Source organism: Balaenoptera borealis, assembly GCF_965194805.1.
Source record: "Balaenoptera borealis genome assembly, chromosome: 15".
Classification (NCBI taxonomy): Eukaryota; Metazoa; Chordata; class Mammalia; order Artiodactyla; family Balaenopteridae; genus Balaenoptera; species Balaenoptera borealis.
The window spans coordinates 60120316-60142597 of record NC_138871.1 but is presented as its reverse complement, the minus strand read 5'-3'; the positions used below and the strand labels follow the sequence as shown (position 1 = coordinate 60142597).

The 22282-nt window shown below is 37.6% G+C and overlaps 2 protein-coding genes across 6 annotated transcripts in view; both read right to left on the bottom strand.

The window, feature by feature from the left end:
* Positions 1 to 551: 551 nt before the first annotated feature.
* Positions 552 to 3652, bottom strand: LOC309612082 (uncharacterized protein; the record flags this gene model as incomplete). Its single annotated transcript, XM_082357363.1, is given in 4 exon segments — positions 552 to 1164; positions 1167 to 1187; positions 1190 to 1499; positions 3506 to 3652. Coding segments are annotated over 4 exon segments (738 nt in total). The 3' UTR covers positions 552 to 904.
* A 3147-nt stretch (positions 3653 to 6799) lies between these two features.
* Positions 6800 to 22282, bottom strand: part of CDKL4 (cyclin dependent kinase like 4) — a 58700-nt gene continuing 43217 nt past the window's right edge. For 2 of the 5 annotated variants that reach the window (XM_082358305.1, XM_082358306.1), the window contains 2 exons: positions 19891 to 20025; positions 12521 to 17646 (listed from right to left, as the gene is read on the bottom strand). In XM_082358305.1, the coding sequence (XP_082214431.1) occupies positions 17545 to 17646; positions 19891 to 20025 (237 nt within the window). In that variant the 3' untranslated portion in view covers positions 12521 to 17544. Of the gene's footprint in view, positions 11734 to 12520; positions 17647 to 19890; positions 20026 to 22282 lie in introns of those variants that run through there. The other 3 variants (XR_014235124.1, XM_082358308.1, XM_082358307.1) reach the window with 3 other exon arrangements.

Genomic DNA, 22282 nt, shown 5'->3' with positions numbered 1-22282 from the left:
AAAGATTTAGCTACTAAGGTATGTGGCATGAAGCGTTATATATAATAGTGATAATTGGAAATAACCTAATGTATGTACTAGGCAGGCACTAACTATAACATTGTAATTTTTTAAAATTAGTCCTTTAAATAATTCATGAGTGTCTTACAAAATTTTTAAAAAAGATATAAAAGGCTATACAGTAAAAAAAAAAACCTTTTTCCACCCATGTCTTCTAGCCACTGAGTTTCCTTCTTGAAGGCAACTGATATTGGTTTCCCTTTCAATCCTTCCAGAGACAGTCTTCCATATATATATTACATATAATAATATATATGCATATATATTTTTTCTTTTATGGTAGCTTAGTATCCACACTGCTCTGCCCTTGGCTTTTTATACTTAATTTTTCAATATGAAGAATATGATTGTTCAATATTAGCACATGGGGAACTACCTCATTCTTTCAAATATACAGAGTATTCCTTTGATGTGCACCTCTTAATTTATTTAGTCATTTTGAGAAGATCACATTTGTGGACAATTTGTAGAAGAACATTTAATAACATGAATAGATGTTCATGATTTATTAAGGGGAAAAAATAAGGCAGCAGTTTACAAAGTGGTTGAGAGCTGTAGTAATCTACAAGTCTACAAATAGTCTCTTCCGAATGCTCAGGACACATACACATATTCACATGAAAGCTTGGCATTTGCCATTACAAATTCCTGGAATAACACAACCATTGTGCCCTTTGTCCTAGTGAGTTGGCCTTTGTAACCAGGGAAACAGCCCTGGTTCATGATCTAAAGAAATATTGGAGAGATAGTCCAGCTAAAGATAACAAACAGGGTTATATTGTCCTCTGGGTACTTGGTGATCTCTCTCTCTCTTTCTTTTTTCCCAGTTTCATGATTTTGACAATCAGCAATTGGTTCCCATCCACGTTGTCTGTAGGTTTTTGAAAGTGGTGACAGGTACACAGGTAACCACTATATAGAGCTTGTTTGGTGAATCTTCATCCTCATTACATTTTCTGGACAACCACACACAGATACCGTATGGAACATTTCTTATTCCTTTGGTCCAGACAGCTTTGCTGAGCCTGGTGTCAACGTGCACACCTGGATTTCCCACCTCTTTCGAGGCAATTTTCCTAATCTCTTGGAGTGCCTGAGGGCACTCTTCTTGAAGCCCACCCCATGATGTACCTGTGAACATTGATGGTGTATTCTCTGGTCACCACCTTGTTGATGGCAGAACAACCCTTCTTCTTCTCTCCACCCTTCTTTGTGGGAGCAATTTTGCTGAGACCAGGTTGGAGCTGCTTGATAATCTTAACACAGTTTTCTTTTCCATGCTCATTTGTGATGTCAGCCAGCACTGCAGTAGGAGTACCCAGCCCCTGCTGCTTGAAGTCAACCCAGGAGTGGACCTCACCACCACCTCCTTTGCTCACTAATAATTGAGTTAGAAATATATCAGAGAAATGGACTAATCGATAAGAGTGACCAGAGGCCTTTCAGTTCTGCAGAAACGAAAAAAACCAACCCTGGGACTTCCCCGGTTGTCCAGTGGCTAAGACTCCGAGCTCCCAATGCAGGGGGCCCGGGTTTGATCCCTGGTCAGGCAACTGGATCCCGCATGCTGCAACTAAGAGTTCACATGCTGCAACTAAAGATCCCGCATGCCACAACTAAAAGATCCCGCTCGCGGCAATGAAGATCCCGCATGCCACAACTAAGATCCAGCACAGCCAAATAAATAAATAAATTCTTAAATATTAAAAAAAAAAAAACCCTAACAGGAAAATTAGTTGTGTCCCTGGGATCAAGCCCTAGAGATCAGCCTGCCCTGCCTCTTCTGAGTTTTTCCTTTTGGCCGCACTCTGGCTGGATACTGGATCCTTAACTGGGAAGCAAGAACAAAAAAAGAGGAGACTGGGACTTCTGCGGAGGTCCAGTGGTTAAGGCTCCATGCTTCCACTGCAGGGGGCATGGGTTCGATCCCTGGTAGGGAACTAAGATCCCACATGGTGCAGCCAAAATAGTAATAATAATAATAATTAAAAAAAAAAAAAAAGAAAGAGAGGAGACTGGTTCAGACCCTGATAGTTTGAACATCCTGCCATAGCTGGAACCTTATTTTTGCTACCCACAAGTGGTGTTTGTATTGAAACAAGCATCCTTTTCTTAAAAAAAAAAAAAAAAATTATTTTGGAATAATTCTAGATTTACAGAAGAGTTGCAAAGATATGGCTGATGTTTCCCCTAATGTTAACACTTACATTACCATATTACATTTGTGAAAACTCAGAAACCAACATTGGTACATTACTCTAAACTAAATTCCAGGATTTATTTGGATTTCACTAGTTTTTCCACAAATGTCCTTTTTCTGTTCCAGTATCCCGACTGGTACCCCACATTGCACTTGGTTGTCATATCTCCTTGGCCTCCTCTGATCTGAGACAATTTCTTAGCTTTTGTCTCTCACGACCATGACAGTTCTGAGGAGTATAGGTCAGGTATTTTGTAGACTGTCTCTCAGTTTGGGTTCTCTGATGTTTTTTTTCTCATGACTCTACTGGGGTTGTGGGAAGAACACCAGAGGGGAAGGACCCTTCTCTTCACACCAGATCAGGGGGTCCATGTCATCACCATGACGACTGATCCCTGGTGATGTTAACATGGATCACACGGGTAGGTGGGCTCTGCCAGGTCCCTCTACTCTCAAGTCACTATATGTTCCCTTTTCATGCTCTATTCTTTGGAACAGAGTCACTAAGTGCAACCCACACTCAAGGGGAGGGGAACTGAGCTCCATCTCTTGGAGGGAACAGTATCTACGTATATTATTTGGAATTCTTCTGTACTGAAGATTCGTCCCTCCCTCCCTATTTGTTTTTTTGTTCATCCACTCATTTATACACAAGCATCTTTTAAATTCAAAATAATAAATACTCTTATTTCAGTAAAAGGGTTAGGTCAGTACTTATGCTTTTAGCAAAGTTGGCCATCCCCCATGACAGGGAATATGAAACCTTCTAGGGGTTCCTAATGGACATAAGAACAAGGAATCTTTAAAAAAACTAAAAGATAGTTTAATCTCAGCTCTGCCACATATTAACTATATAACCTAAGGCAAGTTTCTTAATCCCTCTACTCAGCTTTCCTTTTTAAAATATAGACATATTAACTACTAAAAGTACTATTATATAAAGGCATAAGGAGTCAACGAGATTATTCACTTTAAACACATAGCATAGAGTCTAATAGTTAATGCTTAATAAGTATTAGCTGCCATTTATTACATGATTTACTTTTATTAAGAAGTAAATATGTACATATGCATATGTGCATACACACACACATATATAGACAGAGGAAGAATCAGTGGTTAATGATATCCTTATGATTTTTATTTTCTTTGCTTATTTGTACATTCTAAGTTTTCTGTAAAAAAACATTTATCATTTTCCTACTAAGAGGAAAAATAATAAAAGTCAGTTTCCAGATTACTAACACCTGGCAGTGCTGAAGGTGTGGAAAATGACCACTTTTTCATTCCACTGTTGGGAGGAAAACTTGCTAAATCTTTTCTGAAGAATGTCTTGGCAATAAGTATCAGAAGCGTTAAAATTTTGCAGACCATCTGACTCAGCAATTCCATTTCTAGCTATTTATCCAGGTGAAAATATTGTACAGTATATATGCACAAAGATCTATTCATACAAATGTTCACTACATCAATTATAAAAGCAAAAATGGTAATAACTGAATCCTATGTATAAATTATGGTCCTGTGTAGCCAAAAGAACATTTTGTAGAAGAGTGTTTAGTGAAATTTTTTAAACGTTCACACTATATTTAAGTGACAAAGGTCAGTTACAAAAATTATGGCCAGCGTAATTTTATCTTTGTAAAATACACACACACAAAGTTGTTTGGGGGGGGGTGGATTAATTGGGAGATTGGGATTGACATATATACACTACTTAATGTGTAAAACAGATAGCTGGTGGGAACCTGCTGTATAGCGCAGGGAGCTCAGCTCAGTGCGCTGTGATGACCTAGATGGGTAAGATGGGGGGTGTGAGGGAGGTCCAAGAGGGAGGGGATATATGTATATATAGAGCTGATTCACTTTGTTGTATAGCATAAAGTAACACAACATTGTAAAGCAATTATACCCAAATTTAAAAAAATGTATCTAAAAGACAACAATTATTATCTCAGGGTAGTTGGATTGTGAGTAACTTCTTATTTTCTTATTTGGGTTTATCTGCATTTTCCAGATTGCCTACAAGAAACCGAAATTATTTTTGGAAACAGAAAAAGCCAGTGCTATTTTTATCATGCTCATCATAGATAATTTGGAAAATACAAAATATTAGATAGAAGAAAATAAAGTTGCTCACAACTCTACCACTTAGAACTAACCATAGTTAACAATTTGTTGTATTTCTTTCAGTCTTTCTATGAATTTGTGTATAAGCTTTGCCACTCCCCCTCCTACCCAATTTAGGATCATACCATATTTAATGTTTTCTAGTCTGCTTTTTTTTTCCCTTAACATTATATCATGAACATCTCCCTGAGTCTTGAATAATTTTTAACAATGTTAAAACAAAAACAAAAACAAAAACAAGCTAGTGAGGGAGATGTGCAGAAAGTGATGTGCAAAGATTCATTATGAAGTGAACAAACCAAGTTGTAAAGCAGTATTATAGGATGGTCATATAAAATATTCACCAAGCATTTAATTTTGTTTACGTCTTAAGAGAAGGAGTTGTGTGGAAATGTTTGGCCGTTTAAATTTTTAAAATAATATGTATATTGTTATTATCTCTGTAATCAGAAAAGTAATATAGATTTTAAAATAAATAAAAACCCCATTTTAAAGGACTGTACAATATTCCCCTATACCTTAAAATTCTCCTGTTGTTGGACATTTAGATTTGTTTTAGCTTTTTTGTTACTATAAATAATGATAATGCTAGGATGAATATCTTTGTTTTCAAGTCTTTCTCTGAGCTCGTTATATTCTATGATAAATTTGAAGAAGGACAGGGAGACGCAAGAGGGAGGAGATATGGGGATATATGTATATGTATAGCTGATTCACTTTGTTATACAGCAGAAACTAACACACCATTGTAAAGCAATTATACTCCAATAAAGATGTTAAAAAAAATTCAAAAAAAAAATTGAAGGAGGATTCCTAGATCAATTTGTGTGTACTAATCTTAAAAGATTTTGCTTGAAATGTATGCTTGTATACAAATGTATGCCTGTATAATAAGAGCAACAGATTTAACTTTCTATTTCTTAATAGAAATCAACAAGACGCCTTAGTTTATGGCTTTTAATTTACTCAGAGATTTCTCATGGGAAAAATGCATTCTCTTTGGAAATATATTCCAGAATCTTGTTCAAAAACAATTTCTCAACCCCAGTAGAAACTTTGAAACCTGGCCTAATACTCCACAATTGAGAATTAGTGGCAATAGATCAATGTTCTTGATTCATTAAGCTAATATGACTTGGGCCAATTCACTGGAGATATTCTAATATGGAATAGAGAAGAGAGACTGTAAATAATAAAAATAAATAAAAATTAAAAGGTCACCAATCCTTGGTTTTATCCTCTAACCTATTAAAAGAAATAAAGTCTTGCTCTTTTGAAAAAAGTTAGTTTTATTGATATATGATTCATATACCATAAAATTTACTCCTTTAGGTACACAATTCGGTGTTATTCAGTATTTTCATAGCCTGTGCAACCACCACCACTTTCTAATTTTAGAACATTTCATCATTCTTGCTTTAGGAAATTATTCTCTCATTTTATTTTATAATTATTATACATAGAAACTGCCTCAAATCCATTATCAAATAAGGCAATGAAGAGACACAAGTAGTTAAATAAAACAAAGTTTTGACCACCTATTTAATCTATGTTTGACATTTCTTTGGGTCCTCTACCTTTTTCAAGGTTCTGGCTTCCTCATCTGTAAAAATCAGAAGATTGGTGTAATCTCAAAAAGGACTCTGTTTTAAATTATATCTTTTTATGTAGTGTTCAGACTGCTCACGTTTCATGATAATTTCAGTACCATCACTTTGGTTAGAGCTAGACCCTGCATATACAGAAGAAGAATATGCAGATGCCTTCGTTTACAAATGTGATGAGATCTACTGGCAAAGAGACCAAACACCCTGTTATAGTTTGGGACTAGCTATTTAGGTAAGGACACAGTGTTTTTACATAGTTATTTTAGTTAAGGTTGGCCTTAGGGAAATTACAAATATCAGGATATAAGAATTCAGCAAAAAATTGAAAATGCCCCAAAACAAGGGTCAGGGTTAGGGTTAGGGTTAGAGTTAGGGTTAGGGTCACGGTTAGGGTTAGCTTCAGACCTTTAAATGCTTACCACCTTTAAATGCAAAAATAAGTGAAAAGTTTGGTGGAAGTTTTCTGAAGTTTTTAGATCTGCTACCTTCTGGCTCTGCTACTTTCTGGCTACGTCTTTGAACCCGAGATTTCTTACTTGTAAAATGTGGTTAACAATACCTACTTCCTACAGTGTTTGGTAGAGTATATTAGAGAGTGTTTATATTGATATAAAGCATCCAGTACGATGCCTGACATCTGATAAGAGCTGACTGTAATTTAATTCCCTTGGACCAGTTAATCTACCAAGAACATAAAAGCCAACAGAAAAGAAGTAATAATACACATGTGTAAATGCATAAATTGGTGAAATTAAGGATGAATCGAAAAAGCCATAATTTGCCCCCATAATTCGTCAATGATTTGTATATCAACATATGATCGCTGCGTTATATTCTGAATATTGATTTAAAATATTTCTTTCCTTTATACTACATAAGGTTTGAGATCTCTATCATTATTTAATGCTTCTCTCTAGCTTTGATCCTGTCAAATTTCCTAAAATATTCAACTGCATTGGTTATTATCGCTCCCTTATGGGTTTAAAAATTCTGAAAAAATTTTAAAAAACACCAACAAAAAACACGTTGTAAATTTGTGCAAGATAAGGTAATGTGGTTAGCAAGTTGAGATAAAATAAAAGTACTGTAAATAATGTTCTGGGATTTTACATACTGAGAGTGCCGGAAAATCTCCTGGCAATGTTGCTAGATGGAGTCTTCTTGGAATCCTGGCCAAGGATTTACTTTAATCCTTAGTAATTGTGCAATTTGAAAATTGAAGTTTCAATTTCACTTGTGCTTAATAGCTATTCTCTCAGCCATGTGTAGTCTTCTTTGTCGATGTTATTGATCAAAGGGCATGTTGTGCACTTATGGGCAGGAATGGTGTTCTTCCAGTTCAGAGTGGCGTCCAGCTCATCTATTTATGGTGTGCCATCATCTATGGCAACAAGGAGTTTAAAGTGCTTTCCAAGGCGAAACAAAACAAAACAACAGCAGCAACAAAACAAAACCCAAGCTCAGTGCTGAATAACATAAACCATCTAATACCTCATATATCTTTGGTTTGCTTACAAAATGAAAGCTGGCCTATTGCAAAGCAAGTGCACCCCCAGGACTTTGCATTTGCCAATAAGGAGCTAGCTCTCTGCAGCAGACAGAAGGGAGAAAGGAGACCTCAGAGTAGATCAGGAAAGTGGAAGGACGCAGGATGAGTTCCTTCTTTGTGAAGCAGATAGAGTGTGATCCTTAGCTAGGCCATTACTCTGTCCACAGACCTGAGAAAAGGAGAGTGGAAGAGGACACAGGAAAAGGACAAGAGATAGATGACAGCCTTTTGTCCATGTCACTTCACAAAATATCTTAGCCAGAGGGATCCTTAAAAACACTGAGCTTGACTACTCCTTATTACAGCCAGAGAGAGAAGGGAACATTTCAAAACAATGTAGTTAGTAGCAGATCTGGCTCTAGAACCCAAGGTATGTCCACCTCCCCATGCTGCTTTGATGCATGTTCTTTGTAAGAAATGATGGCCAGAGATGGCACTGATGAAGTTTCAAAGTGGACACGGTTTGTTGTAGGCATATTTCCACCTGCATTTCTCACCCCTTGTGTTGCCCTTCACTCCCAATCCCTAAAGAAAGACCCCTTGCCCTCATGTTGCCTTCCAGCCACCCAACAGTCCCACCTACCTTAGCCCACACCTCTATTTTCTCAACATTCTGATGACAAACAGCTCTTGGGAAAGCTATTCCTTTAAACAAATTCACACAAAAATTCTAACTGGTACTTTGTCTCCCTAATAGCTTCTCAGTGGGGTTATTTTGGAACCCAGATGCATTTCTAAATGTTAACTATTTAAGGCAGAATGAGGAAGGGATTATTATCTCTTCTAGGCCAGTAAGCCTGTAAGGTGGAATTAGTCATGGTTTTGCCCTATTTCAAGTCATAAAGAGCTCAAGATGCAGGGAAAGGCAAGCTGGTGAGTAGCAGGGCAAAGGGGAAGAGGTCCTTTGCCCTAGATTAGAGGTACTGTGAGCTGTGCAGGTATTAACCCAGCAAAGCTCTCTGGAGTTTGGGGCAATAATAGCCCTGGGTTACACTTGCAATCTGGATTTGGGAATGGAGGAGGGGACTTCCAATGGATCCCTTGAAGCCAACTCATGGCTAAAAACCCATGATTTAGAGGGAATATTGATGGAGTCAATTTTGGTGATGGTTTTTTTTCCCCCCCCCTAAAGGAGATTACATTGAAGAAATAACAGAGTGTATGACATCCAATGAGATGTCAATCTTTAAAACAAATATATCTTATAGATCTATTTGAATTCAATCTAAGATTACTTCCAAATTTAGTTTATATAAGATAGTGCTGGTGTTTTACAGGGGGTCTTATATTAGAGAAAATTAAATTCAGGATGTTTTTCTCTGACCTGAAAATTACAGGTACTGGTAGTAGGAGATTAGCAAATCCCGGAGGAAGGAAATTGGATAATGGAGCCTGTCTTTGCCAGAGTAGAGTGGAGTGATGGGTATTTGGTAAAGGAAGAAACTGAACACATAGGATAGGGATTCAAATCCAAGAAAAGTAGCTGTGTGGCTACAGAGGAGGATAATTAGGAAAGAGGAAGGGAGGAACGGTGGAAAGGAGATCTTCAGATGGGGACTGCTGCTGGACCAGTGACAAATACTGATTCTTCCTCTGCCTGGTGCCTCTGACAATTCTCCCTCCTGTCCTTTTTCCTCTCAGTGCAAGTACTTCTCAAAGATTATGCCTGACTTTCCTTCTCATTCACGGCACTTCCTCACTGCCTGAGGAATAAAAATTGTTTATACAACTTCAGTTGCCAGAATACAGAGATTAAATTAAGACTCGCGTCTCTAGCCTGGATCTCTTGGTTTTTCTCTAGTTGAGTTTCCTATAACTAATCATCCTGGGCTGTTTAACAAAACACAATATTAAATTTGTTTTGTGTATTCCCATACCTAAAATGCTTTTTCTTCAAAATTTAGTTGTACCTCCCCAGCCAACTCTCCTATCTCTGATGATTCCGACACTTTAGGAAATCTCTTGGAGTCGTGGTCAGATTATTTCATGATGCTGGTGTTGGTGTCTTTAGGTTTTCTGGTGAGATTTTAATTTGTGCCTTTCTGGTTAAATCCCATTAAGCTGATTCTTCTTGGTGGCTACATATTCCACTGAGGGCTTTACTTCTGTTTCTTCCTAGTACTTGGTAGTGTTTGCTAGGCAATAAGCAGAAATTTTAAATAGTGCCAATAAACTAAATTGTATACAAAGAGAAACTTGACATTTTTGTTTGCTGGAAGGTAAGATCCTTTCATGTTGGAAATGCAAGAGCCACCAAATGGAAGACAGGAGCCATTGAGTAGGAGGAGTTCTCACGCTTCTTTGGGAGGGAACATGGCAACTACTATATTTTGAAAAACTCTACAGATTTATTTCAAGGGATCACATATTAACTGTAGAAGTAAATGTATTCAAAAGTTCTAGAAGGTATTAAAAATAATAATCAGTATTTACATAGCTCTTTATGTTACAAAGTATATTAACATAATTGTTTCATTTAATACTTTTATCAACTTCAGGTGTTAAAATTCTCATTTTAGAGTTGAAGACACTGATTATCAAAGGTGATGACCTATAAGTGGCAAAGCCAAAATCACCTCTGGTTGGATGCCTTTGCAGTTAAAAGAGAAAGAGGGGAAATGTGGAAAGACAATGGCACCAGCTATCTTGAATAGTCAAAAGTGCTAGAGATCTTTGGTTATGAGGAGAAGCTCTTTCAGTGTGATTAGTCTTTCCCCTAAGAGCCAGAAGATGATCTAGGTGATGTCTAGTGAGTGGGAAGACGAGTGAAGTGCACTGCTTCAAAAACACCCATCAGGACCCAAACTGACTGAGTGGTTATTTTTTTGGGGGGTGGGTGGCAAAAGGTAGAAAATGAGTATTCTGGCATCCATCCAGTTATCTAACATGGATGTGAATATTTTTCATGCAAAAAGAAGGAAATTCCCTCTTAAATCACTGTGAAGAAATCAAGCAGATTTCTAGCAAGAATTTGGTAGACTACAATGTCTGGACCATTTCTTCATTATGGTGCTTTAGATTTCCCATATGGGGTGGTTATACATGCTTTATGAGAAGATGATTTCCCCCTTGGAAGTATAGCAGCCTTGACTAAGATAAATGAGATTCAAAGGTAGAGGCCAATGGGTAACAGGGAAGAATGATTTTCAGAGTCCCTAGAGTATGTACTTAATTCTAGGTTAAATAACATCAGACCCCAAAACTATAATTTGAAAAGATACATGCACCCCTATGTTCATGGCAGCACTATTTACAATAGCCAAGACGTGGAAACAACCTAAATGTCCATTGACAGACGAACGGATAAAGAAGATGTGGTATAGGGGACTTCCCTGGTGGTCCAGTGGTTAAGAATCCGTCTTCCAATGCAGGGGACGCGGGTTCAATCCCTGCTTGGGAAACTAAGATCCCACTTGCCATGGGGTAACTAAGCCTGTGTGCTCTAGAGCCCACACCACAACTAGGGAGAAGCCTGTGCGCCACAATGAAAGATCCTGCACGCTGCAATGAAAGATCCCATGCGCTGCAATGCAAGATCCCACAAGCTGCAGTGAAGATCCCGTGTGCCACAACTAAGATCCGATGCAGCCAAATAATAAAATAAAATTAAAAAAAGAAAAAGAATATATATATGTATAAGTGAATCACTTTGCTGTACAACAGAAATTAACATAACATTGTAAATCAAATATACTTCATTAAAATTAAAAAAAAATAACATCAGACCTTATGCCTTACTTTAAGTTTGCATAAAATTTGAGAGCATGTTTCTCCACTGCAATGGTATACAATTTAAAAACATACTCTTTCAGGTATCTATTGCTGTATAACAAATCCAACCTGAAAAGTAGTGGTTTAAAACCACTGACTTATTATTTTTAATAGTTGTATAGGTTGACTGGGCTCAGCTGGGCAGTTATCCTGTTCTACCTGATGCTGGCTAGGGACACTCATTTGGTGACATTCAGCTGGTGGCTACACTAGAGTTGGAAGGTCCAGGAAGGCTTTACTCACATGATTGGCCCCTTGGGGCTCCTCCAGCAGCCTCTTCTTCTCCACGTGGTATCTTATTACTTAGTAGAATCTAGCCCAAACTTTTTTACAGCATGGACGCTGGCTTCCCCAGAGAGAGAAGGCAGAAGCTGCCAGGGCTTTCAAGGGCTAGGCCCAGAAATGGCACAGGGCATCTAAGGAAGACACAGGTCACAAGATGAGGAGAGGGAGGGAGACTTCACCTCTTGATAAGAGGAGTGGCAAAATGTCATGGTAAAACTGATGTGGGTTGAAATTGTTGCAAAGTGTCATGGTAAAACTGATGTGGGTTGAATTGTTACTGCTGGAAATAACTGACTGCACTCTTTTTACATAAGTGCCATTAAAAATAATGAAAGCAGAAAAGTTAGTTCAAAAGAAAATGAAAGAATTGAAGCATATTTAAATAGTGACCTCATTCATTATTTTACCAATTGTTTTTCTCTCATCTGATCATTAGCTAAGTTTGGTCTTGAGCCTTTTTGTCTTTTTAAACCTACAACAGAAACTGTTGTGATAGCTTGGGCTTGAAGATACAGGAACATTTCATATCTTATAGTTTAAGTATTATAAAGGGCCAGAGAAATATCTGAACTGAAAGAAAAAGAATCTTACAGCCTCAAAGTAAAGTTGTAAAGATGTTCTCAGAGATAAACATCTAGCCAGTCAGACTGGAAAAGATTTTGCTAGTTTTTCCATTTGTAAAATTTTGCTCGTTTTTCCATTTGTAAGATTTTGCTAGTTTTTCCATTTGTAAAATTCCCAGCCCCAGGCAAAAAAAGGAATAGTTTGCCACATCAGCTGTTCAGAAATTCCAACTGATAGGAAATTAAATAACAAATTCTGGAATTTATATATGAAGATGACAGTTTTTCTCACCTGAATACAAAATAATAGACAATGGACTAATAGCTGAGTTGAACAGAAATTAGGAGACAGAAATAGTTCTAACTTTTATTAAAATAAGCTAAAGAACATATTCAGGTTAAGTTATATATTCAAACATAAAGTCACCTAAGTATTTAATCCCATCCTTAGGTTTTCCAAGTATCTTAAGAAAAATTTTTAAAATATTATGTATATGTAACATAATACAGCTAAAACTGCTTTGTAGTGGATTGTTTCTAGGAGTACAAATTGCCATTATGCTAATTATCAGTGCTAATTGAAATATAGTTATAATTTCATGCGATTTGAAATGGACATGTTTTTATACAAATATGCTCTAAAATCTTAAGTAGACATACAACATCTTCAATATAACAATACTTAGAGATACAGTCAGTGACTAGTGTTCACAACAGAAAAGAAGAATTTTAACTTTATAAATAGAAGTCATTTATATTCCTGTTAAATAGGATAACCAATTCTTGGCTTGATTATAAGCTTTAAACAATAAGTTAAGTATAAGGTTGACTGAGCCTGCGTCCCTGTTGCTGAAATATAAAAAAGATATAATTCAGATCTATTTGTAGAATTCCATTAAGTTATCATTTACTGAAACTACTAAAAGTTTTACTGAAGTTAGAAATGTACAGAATGTTCTTTGCCTTAATGGTTATCTTAAATTAGTATTTCACAGCATTATGTCATTTCCAAGCTAATTAGAGTTAGATTAAAACAGCAAAGAGTGATTACATATTAGTCTGCATTTTGAAAGCATACCTGTTTGATTTACATTAATTAAAATCCAGTGATAATTAGCTTTAAAATCCACTTTCGTTTATAAAATTTAACCTCTGTTAGGTGGTTGTCTGTAAACTGCTATTGACTTGATAGAACTAGCAGGGGGTGTTGTGTGTTTGTGTGAGTATGAAAGAAAGCAGGCAAGAGAGAGAGAGACAGGGAGAGAATCTCCTTGCTCCTGGCTAGATCATAAACAGCAAAATTTATCTTGATATTGTTAAACAATCTCTAGAAAGCCTCTTCTAGTGGGAGATATGTCCAGGACGCAAACACCATGTGCTACAGAGAATCATAGAAGTTTAGAGCTGAAGGGGAGCCTAAAAAATCACCTTGTTTATCCACTCTCTTATTTTACAAATGAGAAAATGAAGGCAAAATAAAGTTACATGTTGTGACAAGGCTACACAGAGAGAACCCAGTGGCCTAACTCGCAGACCAAATGATATTTCTATTATTCTCTAAACTACCACTCTTAAAGACTTTCAGTCTTCTGTTAAAACAAGAATGAAGTTGTTAACGATTCCAGTAGAAAACAAATACACACACAAACCCAGAATATTACTTTAACTTGTGAGTGGCATTTTATCTTTGTCTTAACTATGTGCATTAGAAATTGGCATATTTGTGATTTAGCTAATACCTGATACTGACACCTCAATTTTTTCAAGATTTTACTGTTTGTAGAATTTTAGGATCATTCCTCTTCTGGTAGTATGTTTCAATTAAAAAAAAGATTTTTTTTCTTTCGGAGAACTCTGTGCTGTTCAGGTTGTTCCAAGACCAGGATTGGAAACCCTGGTGGTGACAAATGACTAAGAAAGTATCTTTTTGAAAAATTGCAATTCTGTGGCAAGGATGCTAAAGGACCATACAACATCTTCGGAATTGAAAATGTTTTCATCTTATTAAAAATAACATATTAATTTTCTTACGTCTTGTATTTTGGGGAACCTGCAAGAGCACTAAAGAACAGCGAGAGAGCTACCTGAGAAGAGGGACAATCTCCCTGATCACCTCTTCATTCCCTGCTTGGGAGCTTTGTTGTTACCCTTTACTCAATCATCTCCCTAATCCAAAGCATTCAACAGTTGCCTCTTGAACACCAGTTTTTAATGATTCAGTCTAGTTAAAATAATCTTCAGAAAGTGACCCCTCAAGGGCTTCGTGATTGCAGCAAGTCAGAACAATCACATTCAGATATCACCAGGACTGAAACGGAGACCAAAGACAGAGTCCGAGCAAATAGGCCTACGGGGCTGACACAAGCTGAATCAAATGTCCTTTCTATGGCGCACTTCCTTCTCCCCCGAAGAAGCAGGAGCACTAAGAATAAGTAAGGTCTGCACTTTTAATTCTCTGTAAAGTGCTCTGTGAAAGAAAGAAAGGAAAGAAGAAAGAAAGAAGGGAGGGAGGGAGGGAGGGAGGGAAGGAAGGAAGGAAGGAAGGAAGGAAGGAAGGAAGAAAGAAAGAAAGAAAGAAAGAAAGAAAGAAAGAAAAGAAAAGAAAGAAAGAAAGCCAGCCAGCAGCTTAGAGATTCCCAGGTACACATGTGTGGAAAGTCTGAGGAAACTAGGGAGCCAAGAGGTCACACTGAGGTGGAGAAAAGGAGTATTTAGGTGGCGTCACTCACCATGACAGTGTAGTATTTGGACAGCACCGGGAAAGAGCTCTATAAATAAATTAAAGAGTCTGGAAGCTGGCACGGGTGAGACAAGTCCCAGGTAAGCCAGAAACTGTGCAAGACTGTAAAAGGAAACGCATGGTTATAGAATCGCGTGAGCCTCTGCGCAGAGCCTGAGGCAAGCCTATTTGCTGAGGATAACTTTTACAAAAGTCATTACTTAATTTGGGCACAAGTGCAACTGTCTTCCATGTGGCTGAGAAATGCGAGGGAATTTGTGAAGTACGGAGGTGAGAAATACGCACTTCGAAAAGAGTCTCACTTTGAGACATGTGCCCCTGAGTGATACAGGCAGCTGTAGTGCTCCCGGGCCTGGGCCACTCAGGGAGAGATAAGTATGCAAATGTCATCAGAAGATTCCTTTTCTTCAAGCTAATATGACTGCATCCGAACATTTTTCTAAGCATTAGATGCTTTCCCCTCTCCTCTCCTCAGTGATACCTAAACGATGGATTTGTCTAAGGAAAAAAATTGAGAGAGAAATGCTAGTTTGAATTGATTCTTAAATGTAAGCAAAAATGAAGGGAAGACAGTCACCCTACCAACCCCTGCCCAAAACTCCACTGTTGTTTGAAGCACAGTTATAAAATGGATAATGGAGTCTTGTGCTGTCGTCTTAATTTCTGCATATATGTTTGTGTATGGGTGTGTATATATATATATATATTTTTTACTGGGTTGGCCAAAAAGTTCCTTCTGGTTTTTTCGTAAGATGTTATGGAAAAACCCGAACAGACTTTTGGCCAACCCTATATATATAGTGTCTATGTGTATATACATTTAGGAGAGCTGGAGCAGAATGCGTGGTTTGCCAATAAGAAGGCTTCAATGATAAAAGCACTATGAATGCTAAAAAGAAATCTCTAATCACTGTTGCCTTTTATTTTTTATTTCTTATTGTCCTTGCACCTTTGGTATCATCTTATTAAAAATGCAAGAAACATAAAAATCTGAAGAGGCACATTCTGATAAAAAGATGAAAATAAAGAAGATCCTAGCAGCTTACATTCACACTGAGTACGTTAAATGGCTAAATAAGCCCACTTAAAATATCCTTCCAGTGAGCAAGAAACTACTGTTTAGAGGCCATAATTCCTTAATAAAGAGATGCACCCAAGTAACTGAATGAGATTCTCTGGAAGTTTACAGAGCCATATTTATATGTGCAACAGACTTTTAGAGATGAACGTAAGGTGGAACTGTGTTTTCTTACTAACAATTTATGCTTGGTGCCTTGGTGCCAAATACAAGGAATTTCTGGAATTATGTGTATTTGCAAAATCTGACAATGTTCAGGTAAGCATGCCAGACCCAGGAGCAGAAAAAATTTAATGAAATAATCTTAATATTTATTGATAGAGACATCACTATTTTGTGCCTTTATGCCAGACAGTGATGATAGACAGCCTCATGCTATTATTTTACATGAGCTCCTTGCTAGCAAACTAAGAGTACTTTCAAACAGTCTGTATCATTTTTAGATGTCCAGGATAAAAGGCATCTACTATGATGCTTCAAAATTTATAATTATAAACATATATTTACATATATGTATGTATGTACGTGTGTGTGTGTGTCAAGTTTACTTGGGAAAATATCCCAACATAAATTCAGCTCACTTATTGAGGTGTTCTGTTTGTCTGTGTCTTTTTTGGATAAGAGACACAAAATGAAGTTAACTGAATGATAATCTTCCTGCTCTCAAAAGTGTTTACAATCTTGACCTGACCATGATGCCTGAGTGTAGGGCTGCACAAGTTTATAGAGGCTATGGATGCAAATGTTTGGAAGAGAGTGTTGACAATGTAGAAAATACACCCAGGAGGACAGGTTTAGGTACTGAGATGATCTAGACAGGAGGAGAAAAGGATAAGGAACCGTGATGTACCAAAGGAGAGCAATAGAGTCAGCAGTCAATTATCCTAGGGCATGATGTCACGAGGATGGTAATTCCTCGCAGTTCATCCACTATTTTCTATGTAAATGTATGGCATGTTCTCTAGCTAGCTTTAAAAATAGAATTGTCAATGTCTTATGAGACAGAGAAAGTAGAGTCTGCCCTGGAATTAAGGGATAAACCTAGATGACATTTCAAGGTTCCCTTCCTACACCAATAAAAAAACACAAAATAAAACACCAGCATTACTCAACAGACCTGGTTACAATAAGAGTGAATTAAAATGCAGAAACATAATGCCATTCCTTACACAAACAACAGCTAGGCAAGCTATTTGATACTGCTCTAAGACAGTATGTGGTCAGCTGAAGCAAGATGATAAATGTAAATCCTTTTCATAAATCAAAGTATAAGCTCACAAATTCTCGATACACATTGCTTCAAGAGGGGCTGCTCTGATGAAATTGAAAATGTCTCCTCCATATGTGCAGGTTCAGACTTTGTAACATTTAAAGAAAATGTTCTAAAAGATAAAGTTGGCATGTAAAAATCATGGGCAGAGGAATCAGTAATGATCAGAGCAAAACAATTCTAGAAAGCATCTTAATTTTCATATGGCTCATTTGCATTTGAAACACTGAGGATCCCTATTCCTCTGGTACAAAAACGTGTACCTATTAAATTACTTTCCACTTGAAAGAACTAAATGTTTGGAAGATGATCGAATTTTAACTGGAAAACTTGTTTTCTTCCATCAGGTGTGGGGGAGATGTGCCTTCCTGGTATGAGAGGCAACAGTTGATTCTAATAGCAGAACAAGACAAAAATAGGAAAGTAAATTGAAAATAATTCCTATTGGTACAGTTTAATTTAAAGGTGGTAAAACAAAAAGGATACATATGGTGCAAAGATGTCAAGAGACATCAATTTTAAAAATTAAACAGGGTTACTTTTTCCAAAAATTGTGATTCTCTGATACTTGAAAATTAGTTTCTATGATTTATTCTAGGATTCTCAGAGATGTACTATGATTTATTTCAATAAAATCATTTATGAGTATCTAGTCAGCGTTTAAAAGATAGATGTCCACCAGCTATTAAACAATAATTCCAAGAGTCTACATTCTACCCATCTCAAATTTTTAATTTTGGATATTAATTTTAGGATATTGGCAGAACAGCAAAGATTTAAAACCTCTTTACTATCAACTTAAAACAACATTTAGTCTCAGGGAAATTGCTGGTTATCCACTCAGAGATACAGAAACTAAGATCTAGGTAGAAATTTGAACTTACAAAGTGAAACCACCCTGTATGAAAAGATCTTTCTGAATTTTTAGTTTATTTTCTGATATGGTAAAATGTCTAGGAAAGAGGTGTGTGCTCAGAAAGAAAACCAGAACTTGAAAGACATCCCTGTCTTTCTCTTGGCCTTGCTCCCTATGGACTTCACCTGGTGGAGGGAGGCGGTTAGGCACGGTCTCGTGGTGAGGGCTCTGGTGGGGCTAGCACGTAGGGATGGGCAGGATGCAGATGGCTAAGCACGGAGAACATGACATCGTCTTTGTAAATGACATTCTCTAGGTGCATGCTGCTCTTGGTGTTTCTTTTCCTTCTGTTGTCTTGGGTCTTTGGGAAGGCCTTCTGTAAAGTCCCTGATCTGTATCAGCTGGGCCACAAAGTATTAAAGAACGGGTAGCACAGCTGTGAACTGGAGACTTAAAGGGAGAGCAGCATCTCCACCCACCTGGAGGTGAGCGTGGTGGAAAGTGGATCCGGGGCCGAGATGCAGGATGGAGCAGGGCCGCCATCCACCCTCCCAGGACAAAGCTGGGGAAGCTGGTGAGATGTTTTTGAGGGGGCAGTGTTTTTACACAAAATTCACACTGTATTTCAAATTGCTGCCTCAGACTTATTTGAACAAACGCTAATTTTTCGGTTATTTAAGTAAACTGTATCGGGCTTAACTTGCAAACATGTAACTTGAACAGTTAAAGGTAAAATGACCTATGTAATACAAATTTGGATTTTTATTTTGGATAAAGATTTTGGATACTCAGACGTCATCTTAACATTTCATCTTATTGATTAGTTTGATCTTTCTCTCCCAACAAACTTCTGTTTTAACTGTTGAAAGAGACCACTTTCTTCCTTTATGGTAAAGATGCTAATGAGAAGATAAATGAACAAAAAAGTAGATCAGAGGTGGAGGATTAAGCAAACGCAAAATGTGACAATTGTCAGTTTCTGAAAAATGGAAAATTACCATCTTGGCTTATTAATAAGCAATGTTCACCTACTTATTTATTTGGATAATATCTATTAAGTACCTTTGATGTAACAGATATTGTTTTAGGTGCTGGGGATACAGGTGAGTGGAAAAAAATCCAAACTCAAAGGAACCTACTTTCATGGAGTTTATGTTTTAACTTCAAAGTTTTGCAAGTAAATGGTAGTTGCCTAATAAGCTACAGAATCAGTGTTCGTCTTTATATTCACTGTATTATTCTACAATATTGGCACATTTTAGGACAGGATTTGGTTCTCAGATATCTGAGTTTCAGCTCTTTGTATCTGCCCAGAGCTTGTCCTTGGCTTCCAGGAAAAGCCTAGGAAAGGCAGACTAAGGTGCCTGCCACGGGTGAAAAGACAGAAGAGTCAAGTTTCCTTTACTGGGCATCTGGAGGCCACAGAAGGTACCGGGATTCTTCCATAATGCTGGTCAAACTCAGTTCTGCTGTAATCGGGGCTTACTTGTTTGAAACTGTTGTGTTTTGGGTACATGACCTGGCAGGGGGGATATCGATTCAGTGTAAGAAAAGAATTGTGCAATAACTTAAGTGTATTTGGAATAAGATTTTGCGACAATCTGTATATTTTCATAGTTTTATGGTTTCATGACATCAATCACCAATATTTATTAGACAAACAAATACAACTAAACCAGTGCAAAGAGAAGATCTTGGTGCCCGCCTAGTCTCACTTTGAAAGGTAGAGAAGAAAAATAAAGAATCATTTTCACAGCATTTTAACTTTTGAATGGAGGTACCTGCTGACATCTTCTGTTTCTTCCTTCATTACATGCTTTTCTTTTAATTTGGTCCTCTTGAAAAGGATCAAAGTAGGGGCTCTCCAGGAGTTGGGCACAGGTTAACCTGTCATCTGGATTCATCCTCAGACACTCCTATGGAAGACGGGAAGAGCAAAGAAGATATTAAAAGAGGAGCCTCTTTTGTTACTGTGCCCCAAAACTCTGAATAATAACTTGGTAGAGCAAATATGAGTTTAGAAAATCTTCAAGTTTGTATATTATCCAGTACTTGGAACTTGTTAATAACTGGAATTGCTCTTCTTTTGCCCTTTCAAAGTCTTTTGAGGGTAGACTTGATGAACATTCAATGTCTCGAAGAGGGTAAACGTAGGTCAGGTGCGTTTCACCAGTGACATTGCTTTATCGCTTGTCAAAGCAAATAGTTTGTAGGGCTCCACAAAACGTGGTCCCTAGGCCAGCTACATCAGCATCACCTGGGAACTTGCTAGAAATACAAATTCTTTGGTCCAACCCCAGGCCTACTGAATCAAAAGCACTGGGGGTGGGGCCCAGCAATCTGTGTTTAACAAGCCTTCAGGGTGAATCTAATACCTGTTCAAGTTTGAGAAGCCACCTGAGAATGGATTGGGCTTACAGGGCTTGACCTACCCTCCACCAACCCCTCGGGGGTTCTGCTAAATTGCAGGTGGGTCAGAACAACCTGTCCAGAACAAGGTTGGAGAATTAGACTTCCAGGACAGGGCCTGCAGAGTGCTGGGTTAGGGCAAGTCAGAGCAGTGAGACAGGTAGAAGGCAGGTGAGGTCCAGTGGAGCAGTGGTCAGGGCAGTCTGAGAGTTCAGAGGTGTCAGCCTCCGAGTCTCAGGAGGACTCATACTGAAGGAATCCAGCACCCTGGATAGCACCTGGGTAGTGACCAGCACTAGCACAAAGGCTGGTCTACAAAGTTGACTCTAGGTCATCCAGATGGCTCTACTTTCTAGATCAGAAGAGTTTCAAACTGGGCTGCTTATCATAATCACCTAGGGGGAGGCTTAAAGATACAAATTCCAAGGTCCTATTCATAGAGATTCTGCTTCTGTAAATCTGAGGTTATTTATTGGAATGTATATTTTTAAAAAGCTCATTCTGATGAGTAGTCATTCTGATTAGTGGTATGGAAGTCATTGCTATAAATATAACTTAATTGGTTGTTAAAGATAGATACTCATACTAGTATCTCCATCCCTATACCACTAAAGGCTTTCAGCGTCCACACTGAATGGAAGAGGCACACTTTTTAGCATGGCCTCAGTTGGTCAAGCATGAATGGCATACTGGTCATAGATGAGTTTCTTCTGCTTTTTATTAGAATTTGTCCTTTGTTTGACTATCTCTTTTGGCCCTGGTACAGGGGCTATATTTGGTGTCTGCATGGTTCTGATTTTGCCTGATCTTCTACTGATTTTTTTAAAAAGTAATTTAAAATTTTAGTTAACCCAGTGTATCCAAAATGTTATCAGTTCAACATGTAATATTTTAAAAACTATTAATGAAATATTTTATATTCTTTTTTAAAGTAATTTTCATAGAAATATAGTACATCTCAATTCTAATCAGCCATATTTCAAGTGCTCAATAGTAACATGTAACAAGTGGCTACCATATTGGACAGCACAGTTCTTTTTATTTTTAAAATTTTTATTTTATTTATTTATCTATTTTTAACATCTTTATTGGAGTATAATTGCTTTACAATGGTGTGTTAGTTTCTGCTTTATAACAAAGTGAATACTTTGTTAGACAGGTATTGTAATAATCCTCTCTGACAGAAGCTATACATATACATATATCCCCATATCTCTTCCCTCTACAGCACAATTCTTGATCTTCAAACTTAAGGAGTACATTTATCCTCATAAATTTCCATAGTCTTATGGAAGCAACCTAAATGTCCATTGACAGATGAATGGATAAAGAAGATGTGGCACATATATACAATGGAATATTACTCAGCCATAAAAAGAAATGAAATGGAGGTATTTGTAATGAGGTGGATGGAGTTAGAGTCTGTCATACAGAGTGAAGTAAGTCAGAAAGAGAAAAACAAATACAGTATGCTAACACATATATACGGAATCTAAGGAAAAAAAAAAAAAAGGCCATGAAGAACCTAGTGGCAAGATGGGAATAAAGACACAGACCTACTAGAGAATGGACTTGAGGATATGGGGAGGGGGTGGGGTGAGATGTGACAGGGTGAGAGAGTGTCATGGACATATATACACTACCAAATGTAAAATAGATAGCTAGTGGGAAGCAGCCGCATAGCACAGGGAGATCAGCTCGGTGCTTTGTGACCACCTAGAGGGGTGGGAGGGGGAAGGTGGGAGGGAGGGAGATGCAAGAGGG